This window comes from Chiloscyllium punctatum, chromosome 33 (assembly GCF_047496795.1).
Source record: "Chiloscyllium punctatum isolate Juve2018m chromosome 33, sChiPun1.3, whole genome shotgun sequence".
NCBI lineage: Eukaryota > Metazoa > Chordata > Chondrichthyes > Orectolobiformes > Hemiscylliidae > Chiloscyllium > Chiloscyllium punctatum.
The window spans coordinates 32,039,340-32,061,162 of record NC_092771.1 but is presented as its reverse complement, the minus strand read 5'-3'; the positions used below and the strand labels follow the sequence as shown (position 1 = coordinate 32,061,162).

General features: G+C 42.5%; 1 protein-coding gene across 8 annotated transcripts in view; it reads right to left on the bottom strand.

Moving 5' to 3' along the window:
- The window catches only part of herc1 (HECT and RLD domain containing E3 ubiquitin protein ligase family member 1), a 466,732-nt gene that overhangs the window by 162,360 nt on the left and 282,549 nt on the right, over nucleotides 1–21,823 (bottom strand). For 7 of the 8 annotated variants that reach the window (XM_072553323.1, XM_072553316.1, XM_072553320.1 and 4 more), the window contains 4 exons: nucleotides 8,795–9,026; nucleotides 8,053–8,177; nucleotides 6,795–7,015; nucleotides 1,531–1,799 (listed from right to left, as the gene is read on the bottom strand). In XM_072553323.1, coding sequence (XP_072409424.1) covers nucleotides 1,531–1,799; nucleotides 6,795–7,015; nucleotides 8,053–8,177; nucleotides 8,795–9,026 — 847 coding nt within the window. The remainder of the gene's footprint in view (nucleotides 1–1,530; nucleotides 1,800–6,794; nucleotides 7,016–8,052; nucleotides 8,178–8,794; nucleotides 9,027–21,823) is intronic. The other variant, XM_072553317.1, reaches the window with a different exon arrangement.

The window sequence follows — 21,823 nt, the reverse complement described above, 5'->3', positions numbered from 1 at the left end:
GGGCTGCGAAGGGAGTCAGGGGATGGGAAGGGAGGTTATTTGAAATTGGAGAACTCAATGTTGAGTCCTCCGGGTTGTAGGCTGCCCAGGTGGAATATGAGTTATTGTTTCTCCAACTTGCACTGTGGTTCGTTGTGGCGATGGAGGAGGCCAAGGATGGTAATGTCGGAAAGGGAGGAGGAAGAGGAATTAAAATGGGCGGTGATTGGGAGATCTGGTCGGCCCCGTGGGCCCGGCTGCAATGCTCGGTGAACCGTTCTCTAAGTTTATGTTTGATCACCGCAATACAGAGAAGACCACCTCAGGAGCACCTGATGCAGTAAGCTGGTTTGGAAGAGAGGCAGGTGAACCTCTGTCTCACCTGGAAGGACTGTTTTAGGTCCTGGATGGAGAGGAGCAGAGTGGTGTACTGGCAAAGATGAGTAGAGAAGAGCAGATGCTTACTCCACTTAGGGATACACAACTTTCCAGAGGTCCTAAACTACCATTGGATCCTCCATTCTGGAGGATATATTACATATTACATATTGGACCATATTACAGGTGGTCACTTGAGATGGCAAAAAAAAGCTCAAGCCAACATAAAGTTAGATGTCTTTTCCATGTTTTATTTTTTTTTATATAACTTTTACCTCAAACCTCCCTCTGTATTTGGACTGTTACATATCACCTTTCACAGAACACAATGACATATCATGCAGCAACTTTCATTAGCTGCCATAAAGGTGTGAAGTGAGTTTTAAATAAGTTGTAAGAGTAAAACAGGATGAAAAGTGTGATAGAATAGAAATAAAAACGTTGGTGTAAGAAAGCGAGCCACAGTTGAGATGACTGTAGCTATCTTGAGCATAATTACTTAAATAAAAAAAAATTCAACTTATTTTGAAACAGAATGTGAAATCCTTCTTCCGATAGATACATGGTTCATAATGTATCTATACCGACAAATGCTGCAATGGGGATTTTTCTTTGCCAGAGGGAACTCATTATGCCAGAACTGAAAAGTACAAGTTTTCAATCCGGTTCAATTATTATGGTTATTGTACTGGAGATTGAGAGGCTAAAGCGTGCCAATAGAAATAAGAATGGAATCTGGAATATTTAAAAATGAGTTTGTTCACAGGCACAATTTGTTAAAATCGATCTTTGAAGTGCTGTTCGGGAATTGATTCATAAATTAACATTAAAAAAATGTACATTTAAGACAAAAAATAATTCTAATCAGTAAAACCCTTGATGTTTTCAAAATAGAAACATTCTTTGTACTAACTTTTAGCACGCAATTGATAATTTATCTATAAGCTTGGACAGCTGTTCATCTGCTTTGGCAGTCTTTGCTACCACACAGGAAAATGCCAGGGATGAATTATAAATTGTGAACTTTGTTTTGCAACAATTTCTTCAACAGAAACAATTTGAATTAATTGCACCGAGATCTACCGATCAAAGTATTAACAATGTGTTCCGATTTGGGAATTTTTAAATAAACTTGAATGCTGCAATAAAATTTCTACTTACAACTCATCTCACCTTTCTGAAATGGGGGCTTTTGTCTTGCTCTTCATGGCCAGATACTTGTCCCTACAGCCACTACACAAGAGATAGTATGGATTTCCACTCCCGCACTCACCACCAAACCATCCATCCACATAGGACCCATTGCTGCGATAGCCTTGACGGTTCGCACTACGCCCACATCCTGGATGGTTTCTCTTCATGTGGTGATTAAACTGACCAACATTTGCATCACAGAGTTCACAGATAACAATTTCATCTCTTTCATCAGACTCACAAATATGCTGCAAACAAATATGATATAACAAATCAGTTATGGGCTGAAATATTTACAAAGATAATACTCAATTAATACACCAGGATTAAAGGTAGTCCACAATCAATTGCAAAAAAAGAAGCAAAAGCCAAATGTTAGTAATTGGAATGCTGTTTTCTTTGTTGTTTGAACAATACGCACAATCCGTATGCCACAAGAGTAAGACTTGGCTCAAACGATTCAGAAGGAACTAACTGCTCATCACACAGTAATATTGTCAACTGCATGTTAAGTCACTAATTGAAGATGTGGGCCTTCTTTAACTTTTGAAATTAAATTGCATTAGTATGCCAAATTCAAAACACAGAAATCCTAGACTGTGCAGGATCAGATGGCATAGTGTGGTATGGCGGGTAGAATGAAAAATAATATGATGAATGCAAGCCTGATTAAATGTACATTATATATCTTAATTAATTTCTTGATAGATGGTTTTGTAACCTTTATTGAACTGTAACCTCGATAATAGAAAGCGAAGAAATACCAGTGGAACAAGTAGAATGATAAGAACCTCTGATTTTCACCTTTTCCTGTGCGTCATCTTTATAAAATGACAGCAATATAGAATGCACACAACCATCTTCTTATCCACTGCTCCATGGGTAATATATTGATACAACTGATGGGCGTAGTTGCAAAAAAATTAAAAAAGAGTGTTCAAACATACTTTGTTTGAGACCCAGAAACTAGATTTCCATAAACATTCTCATCATGGAATGGATGATCTATTTCTATTAGCTCTAGTAAAATACAAGGCAATAGGCTGACAGGGCCCTGTTTGAATCCTAAATACAATATTATCAAATGCGGCCTATATAGTTCAATGATCTGAATGCCAAAACTAAAGCCAGTAACAACAATACTAAATCATTCAAAGTTTGGGAGAAGATTTGTAGCTCGGGTGCTCATTGTGGTTCTGTTCGCCAAGCTGGGAATTTGTGTTGCAAATACTAAATCATTTTAAAAAAACCCATAGATTCAAAGATACTCAATCATTGCAAATACAATGATTTGAGGAACTTGCTAAAAGGAGATAAGATGTCAAAACTTTTCGCATTATGTTCATCAGGACAAGAATGCAAGAATTACAGTTGAAAAAAGGACAACATGACTGTAGGCTGCTGATTGGTTAAGCCACAGTTGACAAGGAAGTGTAGCAGGAATTATTAACAGAAAAACTTCATTCTCAAATCAGGCAGGTTAAACTGTGATTGGCCAGGGTGCTGCCATGGAAATGCAGCAAAGATTGGCAAATTCCAGGACTTCTTTCACTTGTACGAATTATTTAATAAACATATTCCAAAAGCAGTTTCACATTAAATAATTGAGACTGTGCTAAGAATTACACTGGAAACCAATTTATGACAACCAATCCAGTTCGTAATGTGATGCATTTATGCATGTTTGAAGTGACATGCATTAATGTACACCATCCTATTTTGTGTAGTTCATGACCAAATAGTCAACATGCGACTGGTTGAAACCAGCAAAACAAATCTGATGACTTATCTCATTTCATATCATTGACTGCCCTGATTCCTAAGTTTAACAGTAACCAGAACTTCAAAAGTACTTAATTTCCTGAGAAGCTTTTTGGGATATTATAAGATCAAGGAACTGACTAAATAAACCCAAATTATTTATCATTATTAATGTGGTGGATTCTCTGGAGTTTATAATAATAGATTTGATTTCTATGGCATGTGAATGACATTTTTAAATGATGGTAACTGAAGACCTTTTGAAGGCTACAGCATACTTCTACCAAGAGCATTCTTAGATACCATATTCTCTCGAGTAATAATAAAGAACTGGAGGGGGCAGAAGAGGAAGATTGAGTATTGTGATCACATTTCCATTTGCGATACAATGAACAAAAACTGCTGCTTTTGTACACTGAGCAGTGATATTACAGCAGAAGCATTTTACATGTGTCACAACTGGCAAATCAGAAAGCTTCAGTCACTTCACTACTAAATAACTTGGTTACACATAACAGAATCAGTCTCATTTCTTTTGCAGAATCACATAATCTGATGGAATAATTCTGCCAATTTGCTTTTAATTCCAAAAAATTCAACTAGAAAGAAACAAAAAGATTTGCCTCTTCATAAACAGAAACAGACAGCTTGGAAGTGCACAGAGTTTAGCACCTTTATAAGCAGACTTATCATGTGTCAATTCTCTCGGCTTAAAAACATCAGCTGATTTTCAAGAAACAAATCTTGGGGAAAGAGAACTTCAGAGAGACTGTAAAGAATGCCAAATAGTTTGCTCTTCTACTGAGAAATTCTATGCCATAGAATTCCTCCTGCTTTGTGGCTATAACTGGAATTATGGAAGAGTGGAAAATTTGGTGGAAGAATTTGGGGTTTCTGGTTCTTTAAATTATTCATAAAGAAAAACCAACTAAAACATAAACTTTTAAAAATGTTGGCACTTCTTGAATCTGATTTTTTAAAAACATTTGTTCAGGGATGTGGGCATCACTAGCTAGGTTGAAATCAGTAAAACAGATCTGATGACTGGTCATCTTAATTACCCATCTCTGACTGCTCTGATGGGCCCTCAACAGCAGTAGAATTGTACTCCAGCACAACCTGCAACTCCATGGCTGGGCATATCGCATGTCCATCCATAGGACAGGGGATCGACCCTGATTCAATGAAGAGTGCAGTAAGGCATGCCAGGATAGTACCAGACATATCTAAAAATGAGGTCTCAGCCTGGTGAAACTACCAAACAGGACTACCTGCATGTCAAACTGCTTAAGCAACAACTGATAAGAGTTAAGCAATCCCACAACCAATGGATCAGATCTAAGCTCTGCAGTCCTGCCACATTCAGTCAGGAATGGTGGTGGACAATTAAATAATTCACTGGAGAAGGAGGCATCACAGATATCGCATCCTCAGTGATGGAAGATGCCAACAAAATAGTGTAAAAGATAAGGCGGAAGCATTTGCAGCATTCTTCAGCCAGAAGTGCCAAGTGGGTGATTTATTGCGGCCTACTCCATTGATTCCCAACATTACAGCCAATTCGATTTAGCTCATGCGATATCAAGAAATGGTTGAAGACACTGAATACTGAAAAGGCTACAGGTCCTGACAACATTCCGGTAAAAGTGCTAAAAACTTTTGCTCCAAAACTCGCCATTCCCCTACTCAAGCTCTTCCAGTGGAGGTATAACACTGTCATCTACCCAACAATGTGGAAAATTGCCCAGGTATATCCTGTACCTAAAATGCAGGACAAATCTAAGCCATCCAACAAATACCTTATCAATCTGCTCTTGATCACAAGTAAAATGATCAAAGTGGTCATCAACAGTGCTATCAAGCAGCACCTACTCAGCAATAACTTGTTGAGTGACGCCCTGTTTGGGTTTTGCCAGGGTCACTCAGTTCCTGACCATATCACAGCCTTGGGTCAAACACTGTTAAAATAGTTAAATTTGAGAGGCGAGGTTAAGAGTGACAGCACTTTACATCAAGACTGTATTTGACCGAACCTGGCATCAACAATCCCTAACGAAGCTGGAAATAATGGGTATGGGGGAAAACCTCTCCTCTGGTTAGAGTCACACCAGGCAGACAACTGCCAGTCTTCACAACTCCAGGACATTTCTGCTAGAGTTCCTCAGGTTAGTGTCTAAGGCTGATCTTTATCAATGACTTTCAGTCCATTATAAAGGTCAAAAGTGGGGATGTTGGCTGATCATTGCAGAGTGTTCAGGGCCAGTCGTGACTTCTCGAACACTGAAACAGTCTATGTTCAAATGCAACAAGTTCCAGGCTTGGGTTGACAAGTGACAAGTAACATTCACACCACATAAATGCCAGGCTATGACCATCAACAATAACACCTAACCATTGTCCCTTTACATTCAGTGGTGTTGCCATCATTGAATATCCCACGAAAAAAGTCATGGAGGTTACCATTGACTAGAAACACAACTGGACCTGCCACATCAACAAAAGCAGGTCAGAGGTTAGGAATACAGTGACAAGTAATTCACCTCCTGACTCCAAAGCCTGTCCATCAACTACAACGCACGAGTCAGGAATGTGAGAATATTCTCCTCTTTCCTGGATGGGTGCAGCTTCAAAAACACAAAAAAAAGTTGGACATTATCCAGGACAAAGCAGCCCTTTTGATTGGCACCACATCATAAACATCCAATCCACTCCCTCCACCACAGATGCTCAGCACACACTTCTGCTACTATCTACGAGATGCATTTGTAGAAATTTAAAGATCCTCAAACAGAACCTTCTAAACCCACCACCACTTCTGTCTACAAGGACAAGGACAGCTGATACACGGGAGTACCACCATATGCATGTTCCCATCTAAGTCACTCACCAACTTGGAAGCAAATTACCATTTCTTCACTGTTACTGGGTCAAATCCTGGAATTCCCTCCTGAGTGGCATTGTGGGTCATAGTGGTGAGCAGTATTTAGTAAGGCTGCTCACCACTATCTTATCAAGGGCAATTAGGGATGGCATTAATGTTAGCTCGTGACACTTACATCCCATAATTTAAAAAAACACTTTTGAAGGGACTTTTAAACAGAAGTAGCTGTCTACACTTCCTCAGTTGCTGGCTAGCCAAATCAACACACCCTCACAAAAGAAATTTAGACTGTTAACCCCAACTTTGGACTTTTGATTCCACCTTAAAAAGCAATTATTTTCTAATAATTCTGTTCAGAGACATTATGACACATCTCTGGAGCAGGTGAGACATGGATTCAGGCTTCCCGACACGTGGATAAGGATACAACCCGTGGTGAGAACAAAGGGAAAGATTTGTTTTAAAACTCAGATTCTGTCTGTGATACATTAAAGTTGCCAAGACAATCAACAAGTGCCAAACAATTTTCCATAGTGAAAACAAACTTAGAGCAGAAGCTTAAAATAAGTAAGCAAAAGCAGCAAAAGCTGCAACCACACACCCATGTTGGCCAGTCCAGTACCTCTGGAATCCACATTCCCAATATATCACTATCACTTGCAAAGTCCTGACCAAACATGGCTTCCATTGCTTCATCATCCAGGTCAATCTCCAATTCTTCATCAAGGTTAAAGTCATAGAGAGCAGCTGGGTCTTGTGCCATCGATGTCCCTTCTCGCCGGCTTTGGTTTCGATGAGCCTGAACTGAACGGTACAATCCTGCTGCAATTTTAAAGTGAGAAGTGCTTTATCAAATTATTACATACTAATGCAGTGCAAACAGAAAATAATTGATTCACAAACAAAATGCATAAAAATAGGTATTTATTTTATCTTGGCTTTCAAATGAATATGCAGTGCGTTTCAAATTGAAGGCATGTGCTGTACCTTTAAGAGAGACAGAATGCTTTTCTGAACTGTGAACTTACAGCAGATGGCAATTCCAGAATGTACTGGAAAATTGAAAATATGGAACATTTGGCTGCGAAATGGCAAGACCTGAGATTTAGTTGATGATCTGACAAGAACTCAAATTTAACCAATGTTTAAATTATGCTCCAGTCTACTAAAACCGATGTTTTGTCAACATCGATCCAATGACATGGTCTGATGTTGGGGGTATAAGAATGTGGACATTTTGAAAATTGGTCAAGCAGCAACTGCTGTAGAGAGAGCTAATTGCCCATCTAACATTTTGCTCTCCAAGAAATTAGGCAACACTTTCTATCAAAAGGTACCTTTTCATGTGAAACATACTCGCAGTAAAAGAAAAGACGACCACCTAGGGAGAATCTCAGCCAAAAGAATGAACAAAAACAGAAGAGAGTGACTGTGGTTTTAAAATTAAGTTGATGTAATTTCAATTAGTGATTTATTGGAACAGCATATTGTTATAGAGATGCATGCAGATAGTAAGCAGTCAAGAGAAAGGGTTGTGAAAAGTTGTTTAATGTTCACTTTTAGAGTTAAAGAATAAACTGATGCTATTTTCTTTAAATAGTGGAATTTGGGAGTTCTCTGTCACTCACATTTTAACAGATTGTGAAATGAGGTGAGCTTTTCTGAGTGTTTGGTTTAATTAACAGAGAAGTTCACCTCCATGTTGTCACAAATGCAAACAATCAAATTGTACTCTGTACTTCAACTTTTCTAGGTTAACTGACACCGTTAGCCAGCATTCTTCAGAAAGGGAATAGCCAAGCACACCAGGAAATGCTTCTGTTTAAGGTGTAGGTTTGGTGCATGAATGTTTGAATCACCTGCACGTGCTAACAGAGTTCGAGCTGCTACCTCAAACTTTTGCCTTCTAGTTACAGTTGAACGGTTTCTGGAAGAAGGTATATTGGTAGATGAACCACTTTCTTCTTGATCCAATTGATTTGGGCTGCAAAACACAAAATATAACTCACTGGAGATCCAAACACTTAATGAACATTGTAATTCTTGGCTTTTATCCTTATAGAAAAACATGTCAAAGTTTCAGCAAGATTCTGTTAAAAATGTCTCCTGCAGGATTTACTCTTTGCATGCAATTATCTTATACAAGTGAGCTCAGTGTAAGATAATTGTAAATGAACACTCAACTTGTTTGATATGTGAAATAAGGCTTCATCATTCTCTTAAGTGCTAGTCTAATAGTCTAATGGGTCATGACAAAGGCCAAAAGAATGAGTGATTTTGTTCTTTGGTGGAGCAGGCTTAAAGCGTTGAAAGCCTGCTTTTTGGTCCCATGTTCCTATGCAGGTCTCTAAAATTTTGTTGAAGATCTTTATGCTAAGAAGAATCAACACTATTATATGGTTTTAAGGTTACACTTTGCAAAATGTAGTTGATGGTGGGCATAGTATTTTATCTGAACATCGAGGCTTATCAATTGTCTAAAGAACACTTAAGGTACCGAATGCTCTTTTCAGAGCAAATTTTATAAGACATAACCATAAAACTGTCCGATTAAAGTTTTTAAGATTACCTAACCTTAAATATCAAAAGTCACAAACATACCTTTCACTGAACCCTTCCTCCAGCTCTGTGGCATCAACAGAAGGTATTTCTCCAGGTGACTGGAAATAGCCCTGATCTCTCGACTTATCACCACTGCCTGAAGCAGTTGCTCCAAGGCATGAATCTGTAGTGATTGCAGACTGTGGTTCGTTATCTTCTTCTGTACTTGGGTGTTCGATCATCCACATTGCCAACACGGTGATATTCTGGGCATCTGCTTCTCCTCTGGCACCTAATCCAATTTTTACACCAAAACACAGAACTTAGAATTTTAAAAAATCCCCTCCTAAAAATCATAGCAACCTCAAAACCTTGTAATTCAATAATCTATGTTTGAATGATAATCAATGCTGCCATACAAGGTAATGTGATAACTATTACCTGAAGCAGTATTTTGCTTACATCAGACCTCTCACCTGCTCAAGTTATGTAGTTAAGCTTACTGTGCATGTACATCAGTTCCTTATCAGGAAAGGCAGATAAAGGGGTTAAGAAGTGGTTAATTCATGCCTTTTTATAAGCTGAGGTGCAGAACTTAACAGCAGGGGGGGGTTATGCTGGAAACGTATAACACGTTGCTTAGGTCACAGCCAGAATACTATACGCAGTTCTGGAATCCACATTGTAAGAGGGACGCAATCATACTAGGTTGCAGAGGAAATGCTACCTGGATTGAAGAGCTTCAGATATGAAGACCGTGGTCGGTTCCCTTATAGCCAAGATGATGGAGTGGGGAAAATGATTGAGATGTATAAAATTATGAGGAGCTTAGACAGGGTAAACAGGAAACAACTTTTCCCCTTGATGGAGGGATCAATGAGCAGAGACATAGATTGAAGGGAATGGGTAGAAGGTTTAAAGAGGGAAAATGTTTTCACCCAGAGAGTGGTTGGAATCTGGAACTCACTGTCTGTTAAAGGTGTTAGGGGCAGTAATCCTCCAAGTATTTAAGTAATTACTTTCACGATTGACCACCAAGACTTGCATCAACCATTCTAGAGAGGGGCTGCTTTGCAGACACAGCGCTGTTGATAATTCAACTAAGCCTGCACTTTGACTTAAGGACTTTGTTGAGGAGGATAAGCAGAATTACATTAAGAGCAAAGTAGGACTTTTTTTTCTCTAAGTGCACCAGTTGCCAAAGAGACAGAGATGGCAGTCTTTGGAGTAGTAAGCTTCTTCTGTCAAATGTGGGAGATCAGGGAGCAGTAATGACTGTGTGCAGGAAGTGTATTCGGTCGCAGCTCCTTTTCAGGCTGCATGGATCGGTTGGAGTTGCAGTTGGACACACTGAGGACACACAGGAGGCACAGAGTGTGATAGGAAATAATTTCAGTGAGGTGGTCACAAAGATAGTCAGATAGATGGATGTCTGCCAAGAGAGATAGGCAGATAGTGCAGGAGTCTCTTGTGGCTTTTCCCCCTCTCAAACAAGTATACTGTTTTGGAGACTGTTGGGGAAAATAGCCTCTTATGGGAAATAGCAGCAGCAGCCAGGTCTGGGTCATCACAACTTAAGGGTATGGCAAAGTCTAAGTGAGCAATTGAGATAGGGAACTCTCTCATCAGGGGCACAGACAGGCATTACTACAGACATGAGTGAGATTCCAGGGTGTTGTGTTGCCTCCCCGGTGCTCGGGTCAGGGACGTCTCAGAGTGGTTGCAACAATTTCTCAAATGAAAGCACGAGTAGCCAGAGGTCTTTGCAGACATTGCTACTACTTACATAGATACAAAGAGGGATAAGGTCTGGCAGAGTGAACATCGGGAGTTAGGCAGGAGGTTAAAAAGCAGGACCTCGAGGGCAGTAATCACTATATAATTCCTGGTGCCACATGCTAGTGAGAGTAGGCATAGAAGGATAAGGCAGATAATGGCTGAGGAGCTAGTGTAAGGGCAAGTTTTTGGATCATTGGGATCACTTCTGGGGCAGAGGTGACAGGTTGCACCTGAACTATAGGTGGACTAATAACCTGGAGTGAGGCTTAGTAAAGCTATTCAGAAGGGTTTAAACTACCCTGACAGGGAGCTAGGATCACAGACAGTAGTGAGACACAAGAAATGTTTAAAAAAAGCAAGTTAAATTGATAAGGCAGGCAAGAGCATAGCAGGGAACGAGGGAAGACACAAATTCAACTATATTTATTTCAATGCAAGAGGTAAGGCAGATGAACTCAAAGCATGGATCAGTTCATGGGACTGAGATATCATAGCTATTACAGAAACGTGGTTGAGAGGGGGACAGAACTGGCAGCTCAATGTTCCTGTGTACCGATGCAACAGGAAGGATAGAAGAGGAGGAAGACAGTGGCATTTCTGATTAGAAAATTATCATGGCAGTACTTAGAGAGGATATTCCTGAGGGATTGCCCAGTAAGGCTATATGGGTGGAACCAAGAAATAATAAGTGGGTGATCATTTGGATATGTTTGTACTAAAAGCACCCCCAATAGTCAGCGGAAAATTGAAGACAATGTAGGGAGATTGCAGATAGCTGTAAGAATAATAGAATTGCAATAGCAGGGGAGTTTAACTTTCTGAACATAGACTGGGTCTGCCATAGTGTTAAGGTCTTGGACGGGGAGGATTTGTTATGTTCAGGACAAATTTCTCAATCAATATTACATTGCCCTATGAGAGAAAGGGCAAAACCCAACTTGCTCTTGGGAAATCAGGCAAAGCAAATGAATTGCGGTTTAGTGGGGGAGCACTTGGAATTAGCGACCATAATTCTATTAGTTATAAAATAGTTATGGAAAAGGATAGGTTGGGACCAAAAGTTAAAGTTCTAAATTGGGGCAAGGCTAATTTTGATGGTATTAGACAGGAACTTTCACATGTTGACTGGGGTGGGGGGGGCTGTTTGCAGGTAAAGGGACGTCTGGCAAATGCGAGGCTTTCAAAAGTAAGATAACAAGAGTTCAGGGCCAACATGTAGTGTGAACGGCAAAGCTGACAGGAATAGGGAATACTGGATGACAACAGATATTGAGGCTCTGGCCAAAAGAAAAGAAGAGGTTTATGTCAGGTATAGACAGTTGGGATCAAATTAATCCCTTGAGGCGTATGGGGGGGGCATAGGAGCACACCTAACAGGAAAATCATGAGTGAAAAAAGAGGAACATGAGATAGCCTTGGCAGTTAAGGTAAAGGAGAATCCAAAGAGAGTTTTTTTGCTAGAGCAGTGAGGACTGTCGGAAAGGGTGAGTTTTCCCGCATAAAAAGGGGCTTATCTCGGGAGTCGGGCCTCCATTTTGCCAGAGCGGCAAGGAGAGGAGGAGGAGTGAAGCTGCCTGGATGGTAAGGGCTTAATTTATATTTGGGCAATGGCTAAACCAGAGATATTTCACGTGTAGTATCTCCCTCCTGCCCCCTTCTTCTAACCGGAAGAAAAAGACCCTGTAAGGTAAGGCTTTTATTTCTTATCTTTCTTTTTCATTTATTCAAGTGCATTGTTTGGTTTTACTTAGTTCATATAAAGCTAAGCTTACAATGGCAGGGGACCTCAGACCCGTGGCACGTGACTATTGCTTGATGTGGGACCTTAGGAACGTGTCTGAAGTTCCTGACTGTTACACTTGCAAGAAATGTGTCCAGCTGCAGCTGTTGTTTGACCGATGACGGCTCTGGAACTGCGGACGGACTCACTGTGGAGCATCCGCAATGCTGAGAACGTTGTGGATAGCATGTTCAGTGAACTGATCACACCACAGCTTAGAATTGCTGAGGGAGACAGTGAATGGGTGACCAAAAGGCAGAAAAAGATTAGAAAGGCAATGCAGGTGTCCCCTGCAGTCATCTCCCTCCAAAACAGGTATACCGTTTTGGATACTGTGGGGGGATATGGCTCACCAGGGGAGGGCAGCAGTTGTTAAGATCATGGCAGCCTGGTAGGCACTGCTGTTCAGAAGGGCGGGAAAAAGTCTTATGGGACCATAGTCATAGGGGATTCTATTGTGAGGGGAGAAAACGGGACTCCCGGAGGGTATGTTGCCTCCCTGGTGCTCAGGTTAGGGACGTCACTGATTGGCTGTAGAGATTCTAAAAGGGGAGAGCAAACAGCCAGTTGTCTTGGTGCATGTCGGCACCAACGATATAAGTAGACAGCGAGACGAGGTCCTGAAAGAAGAATTCAGGGAGCTAGGAGAGAAGTTAAAGAGGAGGACCTCCAAGGCAGTGATCTTGGGATTACTACCAATGCCACGTGCTAGCCAGTGTAGAAATAAAAAAATAGGCTGGATGAACACGTGGCTTGAGAGATGTAGGAGGGAGGGGGGTTCAGATTTGTTGGACATTGGGACCTGTTTTGGGGAAGGTGGGATTATTATAAAAGGAACGGTCTGCATCTGAACCAGACTGGAATCAGTGTCCTTGGGGGAGTTTTTGCGACACTGTTAGGGAGGTTTTAAACTAATGTGGCAGGGGACTGGGAACAAGAAAACAAGTAGGCAGCGAGGTGGAGACTGGAGACTGTAAGAGTTATGAAGATAGCATTAATAAAGGGAAGAGTAGGCAGACAGCAGGTGAGCGCAAAAGAACTGGTGGCTTGAAATGCATCTACTTTAATGCAAGGGGTATAGTGTGTAAGGCAGATGAATTTAGGGCTTGGATTGATCCCTGGGAGTATGACGTTATTGCAATCACAGAGACTTGGTTGAAGGAAGGGCATGATGATTGGCAACTGAATGTTCCAGGATATAGACGCTTCAGACAGGACAGGGAGGGAAGTAAAAGAGGGGGTGGAGTTGCATTGCTGGTCAAGGACGATATCACGGCTGTGCTAAAGGAGGACACTATGGCGGTCTTGGGTAGTGAGGTATTATGGGTGGAGCTGAGAAATAAGAAGGGTGCAGTGACATTGTTGGGGCTGTCTTACAGACCTCACAACAGTGAATGTGAGGTAGAAGAACAAATAGATAAACAGATTATGAATAGATGTAGAGGCAATAGGGTAATGGAAATGGGAGATGTTAGTTTTCCCAACATTGACTGGGATACACTTACTGTCAGAGGTCTGGATGGAGTAGAATTTGTACAAAGCGTCCAGGAGAGGTTTCAAGAGCAGTATGTCAACAGTCCAATGAGGGAAGGGGCTATATTGGTATTGGGGAACAAGCCAGGACAAGTGGTAGAAATTGCGGTAGGGGATTTCTTTGGGAACAGTGACCACAATTCTGTAAATTTTATAATACTCGTAGATAAAGAAAAGTCGTCCTAAGGGAAGAGTGCTAAACTGGGCCAAGGCCAATTATATCAAAATTAGGCAGGAGCTGGGAAATGTGGATCGGACACAGCTATTTGAAGAGAAGTCCACATTTGAGATGTGGGAGGCTTTCAAGGATAGGTTAATGGTAGTGCAGGACAGGCATGTCCCGTTGAAGATAGAGGATAGGAAAGGCAAGATTTGTGAACCGTGGAGAAATTGTATGACTAGCCATAAGGCAGCTGAGAACAGAACAGGCCCTGGAGGAATATCGAAACGGTAGGACAAGTCTTAAACAAGGAATCAAACATGCTAAAAGGGGTCATGAAATAGCTTTAGCTAGCAGAATTAGGAAAAACCCTTAACTCTTATATTTACTCTTTACTCTTATATTACTCTTATATAAGAAGCGGGTAACTAGAGAAAGGATCGGTACACTAAAAGATAATGAAGGAAGGCTGTGTGGGTCAAACCTGAGAGAATGGGTGAGATTCTGAATGATTACTTTGCATCAGTGTTCACTGACGAGAGGAACATAATGAATCTTGAGATTAGAGATAGAAGTTTGATTATTCTGAATCACATTGGCATAAGTAGGGAAGATGTGTTGGGTATGCTAGAGGTTATTAAGGTGGATAAATCCCCAGGACCAGATGGGATCTATCCCAGGTTGCTGAGGGAGGAGAGAGAGGAAATAGCTAGGGCCCTGACAGATATCTTTGCGACATCCTTAAATATAGGTGAGGTGCTGGAGGACTGGAAGGTTGCTCATGTTGTCCTTCTGTACAAGAAAAGTAGTAGGGATATTCCAGTTAACTACACACCAGTGAGCCTGACATCGGTGGTGGGGAAGTTGCTGGAGAGGGTACTGAGAGATAGGATCTCTTTATGTTTGGAAAGGAATGAGCTTATTGGTGATGGGAAACATGGTTTTGTGCAGGGAAGTTCGCGATAGAGTTCTTCGAGGAAGTGACCAAGTTGTTAGATGAAGGAAGGGCTGTTGATGTCATATACACAGACTTTAGTAAGGCATTTGATAACGTTCCCCATTGTAGACTAATGGAGAAAGTGAAGTCACATGGTGTGCAGGGTGTTTTAGCTAGGTGGATAAAGAACTGGTTGAGCAACAGGAGACAGAGAGTAATAGTTGAAGGGAGTTTCTAGAAATGGAGAAAGGTGACCAGAGGTGTTCCACAGGGGTCAGTATTGGGGCCACTGTTGTTTGTAATATACATAAATGATCTGGAAGAGGGCACTGTTGGTATGATCAGCAAGTTTGCAGATGACTCAAAGATTGGTTGGAGCAGCAGAAAGCATAAGGGACTGTCAGAGAATACAGGAGGATATACAGAGACTAGAGAGTTGGGTGGAAAAGTGGCAGATGGCTTTCAATCCAGACAAATGTGAGGTGATGCATTTAGGCAAGTCTAATTCTAGAGCAAATTATACAATGAATGGAAGAGCTTTGGGAAAAGTTGATTGGCACAGAGATCTGGGAATGCAGGTCCTTGTACCCTAAAGGTTGCTGCACAAATGGATAGAATGGTCAAGAAGACATATAGTATGCTTGCCTTCATTGGCTGGGGTATTGAGTATAAGAGCTGGCAAGTCATGTTAAAATTGTACAAGACATTGGTTTGGCCGCATTTAGAATACTGTGTACAGTTCTTGGCGCCACATTACCAAAAGGATGTGGACACTTTGGAGAGGGTGCGGAGAAGCTTTATGAGGATGTTGCCTGGTATGGAAGGTGTTAGCTATGAAGAGAGGTTGAGTAGGTTAGGTTTATTTTCACTAGAGAAAAGGAGATTGAGGGGGGACCCGATTGAGGTTTACAAAATCATGAAGGGTATAGACAGGGTGGATAGAGACAAGCGTTTTCCCAGGATGAAGGATTCAATAACGAGAGGTCATGCTTTCAAATTGAGAGGTGGAAAGTTTAAGGGGGATACACGCAGCAAGTACTTCACACAGAGGGTGGTGGGCATTTGGGATATGTTGCCAGATGTGGTAGAGGCAGGCACGGTAGATTCATTTAAGATGCGTCTGGACATATGCATGAGTAGATGGGGAGCAGAGGCATACAGATGCTTAGGAATTGACAGACAGGTTTAGACAGTTCATTTGGATTGGCTCAGGCTTGGAGGGCCGAAGGGCCTGTTTCTGGGCTGTAAATTTTCTTTGTTCTTTGTTCTGTACAAGTATGTAAAGGGCATAAGAGAATAGAATCCCTTAATGAGGTTTGCTTTGCATGGAGCCACAGGAGATGGATGCAATCCTAAATCAAAGATGTGGATGCTTTGGAGAGGGTTCAGAGGAGGTTTACCAGGATGCTGCCTGGACTGGAGGGCTTATAAGGAGAGGTTGACTGAGCTCGCACTTTTTTCATTGGAGAAAAGGAGGAGAAGAGGGGACCTAATTGTGGTATACAAGATAATGAGAGGCATAGATAGAGTCGATAGCCAGAGACTATTTCCCAGGGCAGAAATGACTAACATGAGGGGTCATAGTTTTAAGCTGGTTGGAGGAAAGTATAGAGGGGATGTCAGAGGCGGGTTCTTTACACAGAGAGTTGAGAGAGCATGGAATGCGTTGCCAGCAGCAGTTGTGGAGGCAGGGTCATTGGGGACATTTAAGAGACTCCTGGACATGCATATGGTCACAGAAATTTGAGGGTGCATACATGAGGATCAATGGTGGGCACAACATTGTGGGCTGAGGGGCCTGTTCTGTGCTGTACTGTTCTATGTTCTAATATTTCTCAGTAGCATTTACCATGGACAAAGACAAAGCCAGGGAAGTAAATAGTGATGTCTTTCAAAGAGTCCACATTGCGGGAGGTGGTGCTGGAAGCCTTAAAACGCATAGATAGATAAATCCGTGGAAATCTGATCAAGTATATCAGAGGACATTTCTTCCCTAGGGAAGAAATCGCTGGGTCCCTTGCTGAGATATTTCTATCATCGACAGCCATGGGTAAGATGCTGAAAGACTGAAGGGTGTCTAATGTTGTGCCATTATTTGAGAAAGGCTGAAGGAAAAGCCAAAGAGAAGTTTTTTGAAGAAGTAACCAAGATGATAGATGAGGAAGGGGCAGTAAATATTGTCTACATGGAAGGGCTTCAAGAAGGTATGGTATTGTAGACTGGTTAGTAAGAATTGATCACATGGGATCTAGGAAGAGCTAGCCAATTGAGTAGTAAGGGTATGGAATTTTTTGCCTGCAACAGTCGTAGATTCACCAAGTTTAAATGCATTTAAATCGTCATTGGACAGGCATATGGTCGTACATGGAATAGTGTAGGTGAGATGGGCTTCAGATTAGTATGACAAGGTGACGCAACATCAAGGGCCGAAGGGCCTGTACTGCGCTGTAATGTTCTATCATCTATGAATTTGGAGACAGAGGTTGATGGTAGAGGAGTATTTTTCAGACTGGAGGTCTGTGTGGTGTGCCAAAAGGATTGGTACTGGGTCCACTGTTGTTCATCATTTGTAGAAACAATTTGGATGAGAATAAAAGAGGCATGGTTAATAAGTTTGTAAATGACATCAAAATTGGTGGTATAGTGGACAGCGAGGAAGGTTATCTCAGAGTACAATGGGATCTTGATCAACCAGGCTAGTGGACCAAGGTATGGCAGATGGAGTTTAGAGTTAGATTACTTACAGTGTGGAAACAGGCCCTTTGGCCCAACAAGTCCACACCGACCCTCCGAAGAGCAACCCACCCAGACCCATTCCCCTACATTTACCCCTGCACCTAACATTATGGGCAATTTAGCATGACCAATTCACCTAACCTGCACATCTTTGGACTGTGGGAGGAAACCGGAGCACCTGGTGGAAACCCACGCAGACACAGGGAGAATGTGCAAACTCCACACAGACAGTCGCCTGAGGCAGGAATTGAACCCGGGTCTCTAGCGCTGTGAGGCAGCAGTGCTAACCACTGTGTCACCGTGCCAGCCACAAATGCTGATAAGTGTGAGGTGTTGCATTTTGACGAGACAAGGCTTAGACAGTTAATAGACAAGCCCTGGAAAGTGCTGTCAAACAGAGAGATCCAGGGTGGAGGTACATAGTTCATCGAAAGTGGTGTCACACGTAGAGAGGGTTGTGAAAGTGGCATTTAGCATGCCTGCCTTAATTGGTCAGAACATTGAGTATAGGAGTTGGCAGGGGGCGTCATGTTACAGCTACACAAAACATTGGTAAGGCCACGTTTAGAGTGCTGCATACAATTTTGGTTTTCCTGCTATAGGAAAGATGTTATTACACTGGAAAAGATGCAAAAGGATTTATATGGACGTTACAAAGACTGGAAGGTTTCAGTTTTAAGGAGAGGCTGGATAGGCTGGGACATTTTTCCCTTGAGTGTAGGGGGCTGAGGGGTGACATTATAGAGGTTTATAAGGTCAAGAGGCTTATATTCAGATGAATAGCCAAGGTCTTATCCCTAGGGTAGGGGAGTCTAAACTTAGAGGGCACGGGTCTAAGGTGAGGGGGAAAGTTTTAAAAAGGACATGCGGGATAACATTTCACACAGAAGGGAGTGCGTAAATGGAACGAGTTGCCAGGGGAACTAAAACAGGGGGATACAACTACATTTAGAAAACATTTGAACAGGTACACGGATAGGAAATGTTTAGAGGGATATCGTCCAAATGCAAGCAAATGGGACTAGTCCAGTTTAGGAAACCTGGTCGGCACGGATGGGTTGGGTCGAAGGGCCTGTTTCCATGCTGTATACCTCTATGATTCAAATATTTAGACATGCACTTGCAATTTAAAGTCAAGGGAGGCAATGAACCAAATGTTGGAGAATGGAATTAGATTAGTTTAAGGGGTTGTTTTTGATTGAGGTGGACCCCATGGGCCAAAGTGCCTTTTTCAGCGTAGTAGATCTCTGTGACTCTATGACTTTAAAATACTTAGCTTGTTGTAGTGATTGGAACCAGCTGGATCTTGTTGATTACAAAATCCTATTTGGGGTTGTTAACCTCCGTTAATCAGTAACGCCCTGGTTGACCAATATAAACAGGAGAGCATGGGGCAAGTGGCATAACGGATTATGCACCTGTCTACTGATTAGGAGATTGTAGATTTGAGTGCTACCTGGCTCGACAGCAATGCAGGAATTAATTACACTGACAAACTTATTGTTCTGAAACTAAGAAGAGATCTGCATAGCCAGGAGATCAGCCTTCTCTGTGGCAAAACGGTAGTATTCATACCGCTGGCCTGAGAATCTTGGGTTCAAAACCTATCTGCTCCAGAGGTATGGAAAAACATCGCTGAACAGGTTGATTAGAAAAATAGGTATAACCAGGAGTTTAGAGTCTCCTCAGTTCAGGGAACTCTGAGCTGGCTGGCCACAGTCAGTGTACTGCACAAGTAAATAAAGGGTGACTTGGTGACGGGATATCGCCCTCTGTGCAGTTAATTTAATAATGACAGGAAAAAACTGGACGTGCCTGAAAAATATTCATTTGAAATGGTCATCGTGGAGTTAGGATAAGCATTTCTGGCATCATGCCTTTAGTTGGGAAGCTTGACCCGTTTGATCCTGCTGTCAAAGACTGGGCACAGTATGTGGAAAGAATGCAATACCTTTTCCTGGCAAACAGCACTGGGGCAGATGTAAAGCAATGAGTAATCCTTCTGACTGCTGTGGACCTGCAGCATCTTCAATTATATGGGGCTTACCTTTCCCAGAGGCACCAGACACTGAATCCTTCCAAGATTTGACCAAGTTGCTGAAAGGAATACTACATCCCCAAACCTCCTCTAATTCTGAGATGCTACCAGTTTTATTCGATTGAGTTTGGGGAATACCACTTGAGTGTAGGCAATCGCAGAGCCTCATACAGGGCATATCCTGAATAGAGGGATACTGGGCCAGTTCACAACATAACCCACAACAAAGCCGATTCTTGGCCAAGTGGCTAAATATTCCTTCAGGGTCTGGGCCAGCAAGCCACTTTAGTTGCTGCCGGTATATAGTCTTGATACAACATAGGAGTCCTATAAGGCTTGACGTAACTAAGAAATTTCGTGGGCTGGTACCAAAGGAGTGTGCACTGAAGGTCCTGAAAAGTCCTCATACATGTGGGTTAGAAAGACTAAATTACTTAGTGACCTCCAAATCCGGTTAAAATTAATGTTTGGTTAAATAGTCACCCAGTTCCCATATAGTTCCTATGGTGCAGCTGTATCTATGGCTGCAGAACCTGTCTTTAACAAGATTTGTTTGGAATTCCAATTCTCAAGTTTGTGCAAGACCTCAGCCAGGGGGAGAACTTACACTGTGGAACTATTGTAAGTTAAAGGTACGACTTTGGTTCTGGTCCCTTTTGAGAAACAGTTGGTGCAGTTACCACTGGATGGTATAAAAGACTTTGGGAGAAAGTGGGGACTGCTGATGCTGGAGATCATAGCTGAAAATGTGTTGCTGGAAAAGCGCAGCAGGTCAGGCAGCATCCAAAGAGCAGGAGAATCGACATTTCCGGCATGAGCTCTTCTTCAGGAATGAGGAGAATGTGCCAAGTAGGCTAAGATAAAAGGTAGGGAGGAGGGACTTGGGGGAGGGGCATTGGAAATGCGATATGTGAAAGGAGGTTAAGGTGAGGGTGATAGGCCGGAGTGGGGGCGGAGAGGTCAGGAAGATGATTGCAGGTTAGGAAGGTGGTGCTGAGTTCAAGGGTTGGGACTGAGACAAGGCGGGGGGAGGGGAAATGAGGAAACTGGAGAAATCTGAGTTCATCCCTTGTGGTTGGAGGGTTCCTAGGCGGAAGATGAGACACTCTTCCTCCAGCCATCGTGTTGCTATGCTCTGGCGATGGAGGAGTCCAAGGACCTGCATGTCCTTGGTGGAGTGGGAGGGGGAGTTGAAGTGCTGAGCCACGGGGTGGTTGGGTTGGTTGGTCCGCGTGTCCCAGAGGTGTTCTCTGAAACGTTCCGCAAGTAGGCGGCCTGTCTCCCCAATATAGAGGAGGCCACATCGGGTGCAATGGATGCAGTAATTGATGTGTGTGGAGGTGCAGGTGAATTGTGGCAGATATGGAAGATTCTCTTGGGGCCTTGGAGGGAAGTAAGGGGGAGGTGTGGGCGCAAGTTTTGCATTTCTTGCAGTTGCAGGGGAATGTGGAGTGGAGGTTGGGTTGGTGGGGGGATGTGGACCTGACAAGGGAGTCACAGAGGGAGTGGTCTTTTTGGAACACTGATAGGGGAGGGGAGGGAAATATATCCCTGTGGCGATGGGGTCCGTTTGGAGGTGGCAGAAATGACGACGGATGATACGATGTATATGGAGGTTGGTGGGGTGGTAAGTGAGGACTAGTGGGGTTCTGTCCTGGTGGCGATTGGAGGGGCGGGGCTCAAGGGTGGAGGAGCGGGAAGTGGAGGAGATGCGGTGGAGAACATCGTCGATCACGTCTGGGGGGAAATTGCGGTAAAAGACTTGGGCCCAAGCTTATTGGGGTGGAATTGTTTGAGAAAAATTCACCTAGATTGCTCAACATTTTCCAACAGCAGAAAATGGCTGCCTCTGTGAAGTCCTAGTGAAATAGTAGATTTCAAGAACTGCTTGAAGTATTTCAAGGAGACTTGGGACTATCAAAGGGGCCAAAGCCACTTCACATGTTGACCAGATCCAATTTCGAGATTTTGCAAGGCCCATCCAGTGCAATTTGCTTTGTAGAGATGGAAATCAGGAGGCTAGAGAGCGAAGGAATTATCAAACCAGTGTCGTTTGCAGAATGGGCAGCACCAGTTGTCCTGATTGTGAAGCCTTATGGCTCAGTTTGCCTTTGTGTGGCTTTTAA